This window comes from Dermochelys coriacea, chromosome 7, assembly GCF_009764565.3.
Source record: "Dermochelys coriacea isolate rDerCor1 chromosome 7, rDerCor1.pri.v4, whole genome shotgun sequence".
Lineage (NCBI taxonomy): Eukaryota > Metazoa > Chordata > Testudines > Dermochelyidae > Dermochelys > Dermochelys coriacea.
The window spans coordinates 54,091,745-54,104,522 of NC_050074.1; the positions used below are offsets into that span (position 1 = coordinate 54,091,745).

The 12,778-nt window shown below is 40.4% G+C and overlaps 1 protein-coding gene across 7 annotated transcripts in view; it reads left to right on the plus strand.

The window, feature by feature from the left end:
• Window positions 1–12,778, plus strand: part of SEC24C (SEC24 homolog C, COPII coat complex component) — a 63,884-nt gene that overhangs the window by 4,233 nt on the left and 46,873 nt on the right. For 3 of the 7 annotated variants that reach the window (XM_038409288.2, XM_038409290.2, XM_043518023.1), the window contains exons 2-4: window positions 4,962–5,164; window positions 8,326–8,412; window positions 10,749–10,872. In XM_038409288.2, coding sequence (XP_038265216.1) covers window positions 4,990–5,164; window positions 8,326–8,412; window positions 10,749–10,872 — 386 coding nt within the window. In that variant the 5' untranslated portion in view covers window positions 4,962–4,989. Of the gene's footprint in view, window positions 1–821; window positions 1,212–4,961; window positions 5,165–8,325; window positions 8,413–10,748; window positions 10,873–12,778 lie in introns of all 7 variants that reach the window. The other 4 variants (XM_038409292.2, XM_038409291.2, XM_043518024.1 and 1 more) reach the window with 2 other exon arrangements.

Consider the following 12,778-nt stretch of genomic DNA (forward strand, 5'->3'; position numbering starts at 1 on the left):
CAAGTGTGATTTAGTTCAGGCATGCATGAGCATTTTTGGATTCTCTGATGCCACCTTAGACTTTAAATACCCAGATAGAGAACATTCTAGTTATGGTCTCCCTTGAGATATTTGGGCCTTATTGTCCTACATCTGCTTTAACAATTTTTACAGCTAGAGGTGAATATAAGACACATACATCGTTTCCTCCAAAGAAAGTGAAGGCTCTTTCATGGACTGCTTGATGTTTTCCTGGATCGGTAGTTATATGATGTGTAGTCTGATACTTACTGAGGAGCTAGTAGGATAGTCCTAGGAAGTGCCCATTCTACCTCATCCCTTGAAGAAGCTCTCAACTGCTTCATTTTCTCCTCTAATTGACACCAAGATTTTCCAGAACATAGCTCTGGAAGCATAGACTGTAACTCTGGCAATTACACTAATGTCTTTGACCAGGAAGTCCCATTTTTTTTGACAACTTGGAGCTGAAGGAGAAAGTAGTTCTGTCTGTCAGAGGACTTGCTTAAACTGGCCAGAGAAGTCTGAAATCCTTCTGCCATTGCTGCTTCAGTTTCTAGGAAGCTTGAATCTATATATTGAGTCCTGAGAGAGGTATCTAAATTTTTTTTCTAGATTTCTAGCCCAAGCCTGCCTGATATCTTGATCGCAAATGTTATATCTAATGCCTGAGTAAGTGTCAACCCAGCCCTGAAAACAAGGGATCAAATTTGATATGGTTGATCAGAAGGCATAATCCTCTGTAGTCCTGATTCCTATGCAGTTTGAGAATCCTTTCTGACCTTTTTGGAGGAGGCAAACATATTTCACAGTGTTTTTTTCAGCAACAAGTACTGCAGCACCAAAGCATCATGCCTGAGAATGTTCAAGAGACCCTCTGAATCAATCTCTGAAGATCCAGATCCTCACTCTTCTTCCTTTTGGAGAACACTGTGGTCCCACTTTTTCAGACATGGGAAGCAATTTCTTTGGACCGCTGGAACTTGAAGATTGAGTGGGAATACTCCCTTCGGGTCAAGGCCAGGCCAAAATACAGTCTTGGCTTCCCTTTCCCTTTTCAGGGATCCCTCTCACAAGAAACTGCTGGAAGTAGAGGTCTTGTCCCTGATGAAAATGGAAGCTATAGAAGTGGTGCCAGAGCCTTACTGAAGGAAGGGCTTTTATTCCTGCTATTTTCTTTCCCTTCATCCCTTTCAGAAAGATGATCAAGACTGGTGAGATCAAGTCTGTTTTCAGTTCTGAAAGGGAACTGACAATAGTTTTGTCTCCTCTGGACCAATACATAAACTTTTCAATAACCATTGTAAGGGACTCGTTGATGAAAACCGCTTCATACAGTTTACTATGTAGATTTTTCTTAGATGAGAACTTAAACTGAATTTCAGTGTGCTCTGTGCGGATGTTAAAGAATCCATGATCAATTGTAAGAGAGAGGGATTTGACCACCAAGTCACTCTACATTTCTCCTTCATCTGCTGTTACACAGCAACGTGATTGTATATTGTGCACACTGGTTGTCTTCTGCCCCTGAATCCTATAGCCTTTACCAGTTCAATGCTGTATAAAATATAGGTATGGGATGGAAGATACTAATGTGCACAAACTTATTATAGTGGACTCTGCTTAATTGGGACATTTATTGGGATGTCTTACAAGAAACTGAAGTAGCCTAGTGACTGTCAGTAATGACCGCTGTTTAGATGCGACAGTGTTAGCACATTAGCATCAAAGCTACGTAATGGAATTCCGTGTAGCGAGTAGTAAAGTGATGTTTTTGATACAGAAGTTCAGATTTCCAATGTACAAAAAACAAGTGCAGTTTTTTCCCTAAAAAATCTTATAGGCTGCCTTCAAACATGAAGAATAATAAAAAAGCACATGCTAATTTTTTGCCTTTGTGGATTATCTTTTTTGGGGGAGGGAAAGATTTATATAATACAGTGAGAACCGAGTTTCTTCGATAGAAGGTGCATGACAATAGTACCATTTATACTTCATATACAAACCAAATGCCTTCCAACTCCTATGCCAACTTCCTATTTAAATTGCTACCTAGTGTTTTCATCATATCAGGCATTAAAATGGGAATGTTTTATTCCTTGAACATTCTCAGTGGTGGACTCCCAGCAGCCACAAATACATAAAATCTAGTACAGCATTGTGATCAGGCTAACTACACTGTGGACATGGCTTGACTGCAGATGTAATGTCCAGTTCTCCTTTGGATATGGTCTGTGTGGACCTTTAAGAATTTGTATCTATACAGATGCTCTACTGAAAGAACTACAGTTACTTCTCAGGAAATATTTTTCCACGTGGCATCTAAGCTCTCCCCAGTCGCTTGGCTTCCTGGTTGAGCTTAGGGACCCTGGATTTAACATGTCAGCAAGCTGTGATAGCTGTCATAGGCCTTGTCTTCACTAGGATAATAGGTATTTAAATACATTACTCTACGATTTTGATATACGTTAGCTAATCAAAACAGTTGCAGTTACAACATGTTAGCTGGTTGAGGTAATCCCTACGTTCCCTGTTAGTTTACCTCAACCAGCTAACGTGTTAAAATTACATCTGCCTCATCTGTCTAGATTTTTAATACATTAGCTAAAACGTGTTTAAAATATCGCTTTTCCTAGTGTAGCCGTGACCACAGATATAGTACTCCGTCACGCAGATAGGGCATGGGGTGGCAAGGATATGAGGGGCAGAGCTAAAGCTCTTTGGTATACCCAAATCTACGTTCCACAGTTTTTATGTAACTGTGATTTTATCTTTGAATTTTCTGGCTTTCAGGCACTTGTATTTTTTTCACAACAGCACGCTGCTAAGTCATTGTAACCTTAACTGTAAGGCTGTAAACAAGGTCCTGTAGCAAATATGGTATATCTAAGCAGGTAACACAACCAGTATATTAATGTAAAATAACAGTGGGGATCCTCTGCTGTCTGTTGTCCGTGAACCAAGCACAAAATTGGGGATTAGGTCCTTCTTTGAGCAGGGGGTTGGACTAGATGACCTCCTGAGGTCCCTTCCAACCCTGATAGTCTATGGTCCACCAGCTCTCTCTGGAGCAAGCTCTCACCAGCATGTCTGGCTCTGATTTGTGTATTGTGTCTGTCACCAGAGTATTGAAGTGCTGCCTACTTTGTATTTGTATTAAGAGAAAGTTAGTGGATTTTTAATGCACATGAAAGCGAGGAATGAAGGGTCCCTCCATTCTGCAAGCTTCCTCTCACAATTCCATCATAGCACCGTGCTCTTATTCCGGTCATTCTCTGCCCTTCCTGTTCTGGCCTTCATGTAACTTTGTTCATGCACCTCTCCTAGCTTGAGATTCATTCAGCTTCAGTCTCAGGTCTCCCTTGAGCATTTGTCATTTTAAATATTATTTTCTTATTTAATTATGGAGATAATTGGGATTTAAATTACTGTCCAGTTTATTTTAAAATGTCATCTTGGCCCTATTCTGGATTCTGAATCCTTTGTACTCTGAGGTAATTAGTGTACATCCATTTGTGTCAAGGAAACAAGATCTAACAGACTGAGCACAGGGCTAGGAGCCAGGAACTCTTGAGTACTGATTCCATTTCTTCTGTTGATTAGTTAATCTTGGGATGACACCTGTTTTCCTTTAGTTTCTCTATCTGAAATGGGGGGATACCTATCTCTTCTTATAGGTGATGTGAGGCTTAATAATTCTACAGTGCTACAGAAGTGCTAAGTATTGTTTGAGGCATTTTGAAGCAGGTTGTGGGTTGATGGCAATTCTAAGTGGTATCAGTATTTATGTCCATTTTGAAGTATTTTCTTTATGTAGATGATAATTCTCTTCTCCCAGTAATTACAAAGGCAGTTTTTGAAGGCAAGCAGGGTGGATTTGATTTAAATCACTAGTCAGGAAGACTCAATTTAATCATGGATTTCTACATAAAAGTGCATTCTTATTGGTTGTTATAACCTTAATACATATTCTTCACAACTCCAAGATAGATATAAGTTTCATTTTTAAAGGTACACGCTATACTTTTTTGAGTGATTTATTTTGAAAACTTTTCAGATTAGTTTTACAGCTGTATCAGAAAATGAATGATTGTTTGTTTCATTTACCAAAGGTAATTGAAGCAGATAGTTCACCTCCCAATGACTTCATAAATATCTCCAATTCAACAGGATATTAATATTTGGAGGATTTTCTTGACATGCTGTATTAGGAGAACATCACCAGAGAGACATTTAAATTGTTTATTTAATTAAAACGATGACGTTATGGATTCTGGATTTTTTTCTTCAACAGAAAACATAATATTTTAACAAAACAAGCATATGAATTTTTGAATTTAAACATTCAAGTTTTTTAAAATCAGGTTTGTTTTTGTTAAAATTGTTTTTAGCTAAAATAGTTAAATGAAATATATTTAAAAAAAAAACTTAACAGCAAAAAAGGCTTTTTTTTTTTTTTTTTTTTTTTTTTTTTTAACAAGCATGTTATCTCTGGAGACACAAATCCATAATTTGAGAACTGCAAAACTAAGCCTCTCTGATGGTATCTTCTAGACTGAGCATTGACTCCCATTGGGTAGATAGAAAGATTAATCTGTACAGAAGCCCCTGCAACCCCATAAGATTGAGTCCCTAATCTATGAACTATTGGAACTCATTTACAAACTTTTCTTAAACATTACATGAATATACTATCTCATACTATCGAATTAAAATTTATAATCCTTATTCCATGATGATACATTATAGCTCAAAGATAGGTTTTTTCCTCAAAGCATTTTATCAAAAAAATCCAATTGATTTTTATCGACCCTGAAGGCAAGTGAGACACTTTTACTTTTGCATTTCCTTCTCTAGCATCTCACAGTTACTAGCAGGCCAGCTCCCATGCCGCTGCTTTCATAGCAAGGAATGCTGTTTGGATTATTGTTTTCTAATTGTGTTCTTTTTTCCCCTCTTTGCAGGTGAGACTAGTTTGGGGATGTGAACACAATGAGTGTAAACCAGCAAGCTCACACAGGGCTTCCTTATGGGCAGCCTCAGCCTGGATATCAGGGATACCAACAATCCAGTTATGGAGGGCAGCAAATGTCTGGAGTTCATCATTCTCAGTATGGAGCATACAATGGTCCGCTGCCAGGATATCAGCAGCCAGCCCCTTCACAAGGTACTCTTAATCAAGACTTCGCAATTTAATAGCCTGTGAGTTTGAGTGCATTGGGAATGCTTTTCCAGAGCTGATGGCCTGCTGTTCGCTAAATGAATATTTTATGGTATAATTTCTCTTTAATATGAACAATACTGTATGCTAACTCTTCAGAAGTCAAGGTAAAAAGTGGGTTTTGTTGTGGTGCAGCCTCAGTGTTGCTTATCATTTGGTTGCATAGAAGCCATTTGACCAGTTCACTAGGACTTAAACTTTTTTAATAGCCCACAAATTAAGTGTTGAGAAGGCCCAATGGCAGCTTGTTCCCTATAGTTCCCCACTCATGTGGTCCAGGAGCAAGAATGCACAGGACAGTTTCCATGCTAAGCTTGGATTGAGGGCAGTAATAGGCTGATAACAGGCCATGTGACTGAGGCAGCTCCATATTCATCTGCAGAAAAGACCTGTGGCTCACTGTCACTCCTGCAAGATGAGGGCATGCGATCTGTGGTAGTATTGGTGAAATATGTGGCCACAGTAGTACCAGTCATCTAATAAATAAATGTTACCAATTTAAATGGATACAGTCAATGATCGTCAAAATTAGATCTGCTTTTATTTTGCATCTGTTTGCAAGACAGGTCTAATGTTTTTCTCCATCTTCAAAACAAATGCTGTTGTAACAAAATAATTCAGTGTCAGCAGGTAAGCAACTAAAGAGTAACTCTACTATATAGTATGGTAGAGCAGAAGAAACTGAATAAGAAAAGAGGCTTAATTTTAATGTTTTTAATTTGCTTTTCATAAGACAATTTGAAAACATTACCTTTTCATGTCTGTAAAGAGTTGGACTCCTAGGGCTAAAATTCTGTCACTCTGGGCATCAGCACCTCATATGATATCAACCACTGACAGCCTTCAGTCCTTCACCTTTTAATAGTGTAATACATGGTGTGCATGATTGAAATCACTTCTACTAAGATGACAGTAGTTCAAATTTTCATTAGGGACCACTATGGAAAGTTTAATGTTTGTCTTTTTACTGTAATCGGTGTCTAGAAGTTAGTTCTTGGTGTGGGGGGGAGATAACATGTTCTCTGTTCACTCCTTTTGATGTCTATGAAATGAAAATGCCAAGTGGCTTCCTGTTTGATACTACAAAAAGAAAAGGAGGATGTGTGGCACCTTTGAAACTAACAAATTTATTTGAGCATAAGCTTTCATGAGCTACAGCAAAGTGAGCTGTAGCTCACGAAAGCTTATGCTCAAATAAATTTGTTAGTCTCTATGGTGCCACATGTCCTCCTTTTTCTTTTTGTGGATACAGACTAACACCGCTGCTACACTGAAACCTTTGATACTACAGTGATTGTAAGGCTTGAAAGTACTTCTCTTTTCACAACCAGTGGCTGCTTTTATTTTTACCCCTTTCCTCTGAGTTCTGTTTTGGTTGCACTAGCAATAAAACACTGCTCAATTACAGATGTAGATGAAATATTATTCACAAAAATATAAGGTACTGAATGCCTCAGTAAATTGGAGGCAATGAGATATGGACCTTTTTGCCTCTAGATCACCAGAACAAAACGAGCTTGGGTCAATAGTGACTGAAAGGTGTCAATATCTGATGGTTGTTCGTTGGTCTAAGTGCAATGAGTTTGGTCTGACCTGTTCCCAGTGGACAGAGGCCCACATCCTAAAATACCATTTTACGGTAAAGATAAAACCAGTGATTAAATGGGGTATGGGGCCTACTTTCCATGTCATGCTTAGTGGTGGTTCTCTTGGGTTATAGTAGAAGCATATTTAGTGGGATGGTGTGGAGGATGCTTGAATTACCTGATTGTGTGTACTGTACCACTTTTGCAGATAATTCCAGGGACCAAAGCCTTTAATCTATCAGTCCAGTACTTCTCACCAGAATGAAATTGACTAGCTCTTTTTAAAAGCTTGTATATGATTGGGGAGGAGGAGAGAAGAAATGTAGGATGCTCTGAGTATTAACATAACAGCCAGAAGTGGACATTTGTTCCTATGACTGCCAGATATGGGAGGAAAATGGAGGGAGACAAGCAACACAGCACCTGGGGAGGACAGACGAAGTTATAATGAATTTAAATTGGATGAACGGAGCCTTAGTCTGAGGGACATGAAACTACTGAAATATATTCCTAAAATTTCAGCTAAGGATTAAGTACTTCATCAATTTTTTTTCTTAGTATTGTCTGATAAATTTGCAGGGACTTGATAAATGTGCAGCCATATCTATTACTTTAAATGCAGGCAACTTTAAAAGGATTCAGGAGGTGGGGTGGAGAACTTCTTCCTTGCTCTGCTGCTTGCATCACCTTCTGGAGCTAGCCAACTTCCTTCTTTTGTTCTTTCTTTTTTCGGCCAGCTGTCTGGCCATCACTTCTCCTCCCTACCACATACAAAGGTGCATCTCACATAGTGGTGGTAGGATTCATTTGCTCTGCATGATGTAGAGGCCATAGTCCAGACCAGAATTGTAAGGGGCTGGCAGAAATTTAGCACCATGTAACTTTAGAATTGCAGTTGGGACTACATTTAAAAAACAGTGGAGAGGGACCTAAAAAAGATGGATGCTATGCTATGCTTTTAGAGGAGAAATCCCATTTTCTGATCTGACTTTTATGGTAGTGATAGTCCCAGTTGGTGGTAGAGTAGAAGTGCCATGCCACTAGTTTTCACTGTAAGTGGGATAAAGACATGACGTCACACTATTGACTGAGCAATAGCTAGTTCTTGTTGTTGAAATGTGGAATAAACCTGCCATGGGCTGAGCTTGTATGAATGTTTCATAGGAGATGGTGCAGGCTTAACTAGTATTGAGCCTGCTCAACATCAAGTATCCCAGCAGCAACATGGCATTCAGAGAACTCTATAGGACTGCTTTTCCCAGGAAAAACCTTGTCAGAAAAGCAACTATCCACAATGGTTAGGTGTTGCCCATTTGTAGTACGTTTTCTAGACAATGGCATAGTAATACGGAGTAGCAAGCAGAATATAGGGAATATTTTGGGATTTGTGGGGTATAACAAATGTAGCATGGCTCTATCTCCATGGGTTTCTCTGCTCTAAAGCAAACTTAAGCTGGCGTCAACTTTACCTCTGAGTACTGTCTCTCAAGCTTTACTTGCTGGTGTGTTTTGTCTTTCCAGGTTATTTTTCTTCCTTGGGGTTCCCTTCGAAGGGCTCTCCTGTTTCTATCAACTCTGATACTCCTCCTCTTGCACCTAACTTCATAGGTAAATGGTTTTCTGTGTGGGAGTATTTGTGATGTTGGTGTCCTGCTGTCCATTGAGCAAAAAATAGTTTAAGTGTCTTTGTGAAATCTGTTACATCCACATTTGATCTAATCCTTTTGTTTCGAGGAAGTGGTGAACATGCACTTTGCTACTCAGTTGCAGGTTGATGGTATTGTCACTGTTCTTCTCCCTGGCAGCCCTCCAGAAACACACACAGGGTATAAAGAAAGAATCTTAGTAGAAATTCCTGATGATTGCCTGATTTAAATGTAACTACAGCTATGTTCGATTATCTATCCTGTTAGTTTAGGGCACTATGAGGTCAAAATTGGGATGAACCCACTAAAACAATTTCACTATAAAGAGAGATTGAGATTTTTGTCGAAGTATCTTTCGTCTCACGACAGTGCAGCTGGTAAATGAAATGCCCCAATGGGGTTTGTGTTGCAAAAGGGAAATGTCTTCAGCTGAGGATAGAGGTGAACAGAGGGGCTTTAGCAGTGACATTAATATTTCCTGATAATACTGTCCAACGGCAATTTTAAAATTAATATTTCCAGTGATTTTTGGAGCAATTGTAAGGAAACAAGTAAAGAAATGCATTCATAACTAGCATTGATGTATTTGCAAGAGACTGAGTTCTGTCAGCAAAGTTAAATCACCTTTGAAAACTTCATTTCACGTGTTTATGCATTTTAAACTGTGCTAACATTAGAGCAGTCCCACTATCCCCTTCTGGGAATCAGTCTAGATACACTTTTCAGATTCATGGGATAGACCCACGGTAAGGTTGTATCCCACAATTCCTAACAGTTTTGCAAGGAACCTGTTTCATTATGGGAAGGAGACCCCAAAAATGCCTTAAAGTTTCTTAAATGAAATTAAGTGCAAATAGTCACCCATCTCAAAAAAAGATATAGCAGAAATAGAAGGGGCTCAAATGAGCAACTCAAATGATTAGAGGCCTGGAGAAACTTCTGTACAGGAAGAAAAGATAAAAAGTGTTAAGACTGTTTAGTTTAGAGGAGACAAATGAGATGTGACTTACTGGAGGTATATTAAAAAACGAATGGTATAGAAAGTAAATGTAAATGTCCCTTTGTTCTTGGTATTGTGAGGCAAGGCAAATAGGGCATTCAGTGAGATTTTGGCAACTTCTTTAAAACTTATAAAGGGAAAAACTTATTCACATAAGGCATAATTAGCTCATAAACTTACTCCATGCTATCTTTGAGGCCAGGTGCATAGTAAATTAAAATAAGACTGTGTTTATATAGGCAGAATTAAATGTATAAGTATAAGCCCCTCGAATGTGTACAAAAACCAACTTCCTGGGATTGAGAAATAGTTTCCCCTATGGCAGTTTATTTCATAACTCCATTATGGGGATACTAGCAGCATACTGTGAAATATCTGTTAGTGGTCAGTCAGGATACCACCAGTGGTCCGATCTGATCTAGTAATTTCAATGTTTTAGGTCATCTGTATCTAGTCATATGTATAATAATGCAAATACATACACTATCTTTTGTGGATAGTTGTCTTGATTGTGCTACTGAGTATCCATAAGTATGTTTGTCAACGTGATCATACTAAACCTATGCTTGTGCGTTCTGTTTTGGAAGTAGACACTGCAAGCACGTCTTTGGCATTGCCCTGTGTGTTGGGGGACTGATAGAAAAGACGGACTTAATCTCACATTTGTTAGATCAAATTGCTTCAGTTGCAGTGTGGACATAATTCTGCAATGAAACTAAGTCTATTAACTACTAACATTCAGTTTGGACATGTTGTTCCCAGTTATATTACAGAAAATATAGTGCCAGGAAACAATTTTATAAATGGTTCCAGCAAATGCTATTCATCTGCCATCATGTACAGGGAAAGTGACCCAACGTTGACATAAGGTCCCACCTGACCACTTCCTTGGGTTTGAAAATAATTTATCCACTAGCATAAAGGTGATCACACCACTGTTACTGAAAGGATGATGGACATTTGGGCCTTGTCTTTAGTTGACTCTTTGGGCAATGCTACCCCTGGTGAACTTCCACTGCTGAGACTTAACCAAATATCATCTAGACCTCTTCTGAGTGGGGGTAGAGAACACTGTGGCGAAAAGTGCTGGCATCCTGTTCATGCTAGGTTTTTCACTGTTGCTATGAATGGAGCTGCACTGATGCTTCAGCAATGGTGAAAGGTCAGTGTAGATGCCACCTTTTGTTCACAAATCATTAATCTCCTCTCGTTTCCCTTATTTTTGTGGGTACCTGGTCAGTGCTGGTAGATTTCTGTGAGGTAATCTATGCAATTAATATTTCTCTGTGTATCCCTAGGTACATTAAGAGCGCCCCCACCAACCTCTGGAGCACCTGTTCCTGCTGGCCAGCCAGTGTATAGTCAGTTTGGGCAAGGAGATGTGCAGAATGGGATTGTAACTTCAGCAGTCCAGATGCAAAGGTACTTATGAGAAGAGCAAATCATAGGAAAGGCTTCAGACACCTTAAATCTATCAAGCTACTAGAGCACAGTATTACTTTCCTCCCCTCCCCCACACCTTTCCCTCACCCCCCACCCTACAAAGAAGGGCAAAAATACTTATGGTCTCTTAACTTGTGCTTTAGGTAGCAGAGAGGTTTTGAAGTGGCTTCAGATTTTTTTTGTTTTACTGCCACTTGTGAAACAATGTAAAGGGAAAGGAATACAAGCAGAACATCAGTGAAACTCAATGAGCAGACTTCTCAGAGGTTCTGAGCACGCCCAGTTTCTTTGGTATCAGTGTGACCGGGGAGTTCTCAGCCACTTTGAAAATCAGGCTAGAAACCTTTTTTTTTTTAATTTTTTTTTATTCCTACAGAATATCTCATGAGCTTGAAACTCTAATGTTACTTCCTGAAACATTCTGTTCTTGTTACCTATGTCAGGGTTGCTCATGAGTGCAGGGCTGTTGTCTTTGGGTTTTTTAGGTGAGAAAATTAACTCCTGGGTGCAGACCATATTTACAGAATTTCATGTGCTTAAAATACAGGTGAGTAGGAAGGAGTCCAAACTTTGAACAAACCAAATTTGAGTCACTGAGCTTATGGAGTAACTTCTCTTCTTTTCTCCCTCTCCTTCCCCCCCCCCCCTTATTTTATTAAGACTGTAGTCTCCAACCTTTTTATGCCCAAGATCACTTTTGGAATTTAAGGGCAACCCAGGATCTACCCTGCCCCTTCCCTGAGCCTCTGCTCACTCCATTTCCCACCCCCTCCCCCTCGCTCTCTTCCACCCACCCTCCCTCACTTTCACCGGGCTGGGGCAGAGGGAAGGGTGTAGGCTCTGGGCTGGGGCAGAGGGGTTTGCAGTGTGGGAGGGGGCTGCTGGCTCTGGGAGGGGGCTCAGGGCTGGGGTTTGGGGCACGGGGAACAGCAGGGGGTTTGGGTGCTGGCTCTGGGAGGAGGCTGGGGGTTGGGGTGTGTCCTCCTGCTGGGCAGCACTTACTGCGGGTAGCTCCTGGTCTGTGCCGCAGCAAGCTAAGGCAGGCTCCCTGCTTGCCCTGGCCCCACGCTACTCCCAGAAGCAGCCAGCGCGGCCCTGTGGCCCCTGAGGGGGGGCCACAGTGCTCCATGCGATGCCCCCTCCTCTGTCCACACTGCCCCCTCAGCTCCCATTGGTCACAGTTCCCTGTTTCCAGCCAATGGGAGCATTGCTCTGAGCTCCCCCCTTCCGTGCGCACAGGGCCGTGCTGGCTGCTTCTGGGAGTGGCGTGGAGCTGAGCTCCGGAGATCGTGATTGACTGAGAGAGTCCCCAGGATCGATCAGTCGATTGCGATTGACTGGTTGGTGACCACTGTATTAAGCAATCATTTCTGCCACATTAAAACTGTTTGTGTTGTCTTTAAATCCCTCCTGTGTGGAAGGAATACACCGCTTTGTGCAGGACCTAAAGTTAGCTATGTGTTTTCCTAGGGTGGATATTAAGTATTGATGATAGGAAGAGTCTTTGCATATTATCATGTGATAAGTATATGTAATATTTTACAGTAGGGAGATTTGCTACATAGTCTGAATCTTTGCATCTGGGAAGCTTCTAGAAAGACTTAAGTGGTACACATAGACGCTACAGTACAGTAGAAACAGCGGTTACCAGTAATTACTATTAATCTGTTCAAAACTTCCCCTCAGAAACCTTGGGTTTTAGTAGTCCTATATCATCCGGCGTTTTAAGAATCTAATAGTTTGTTCAGCTTCCGTATGTTTATATTCTTACGATAGCATTAATTTCTGTCTTAGCTCGAGCTGCTCATCCTTCTGTTTGAAACTTCACTGTCTACATCCTTGTGGGAGTAACTTTTTAAATATCCCTTCTGGCTTCTTTATGTCC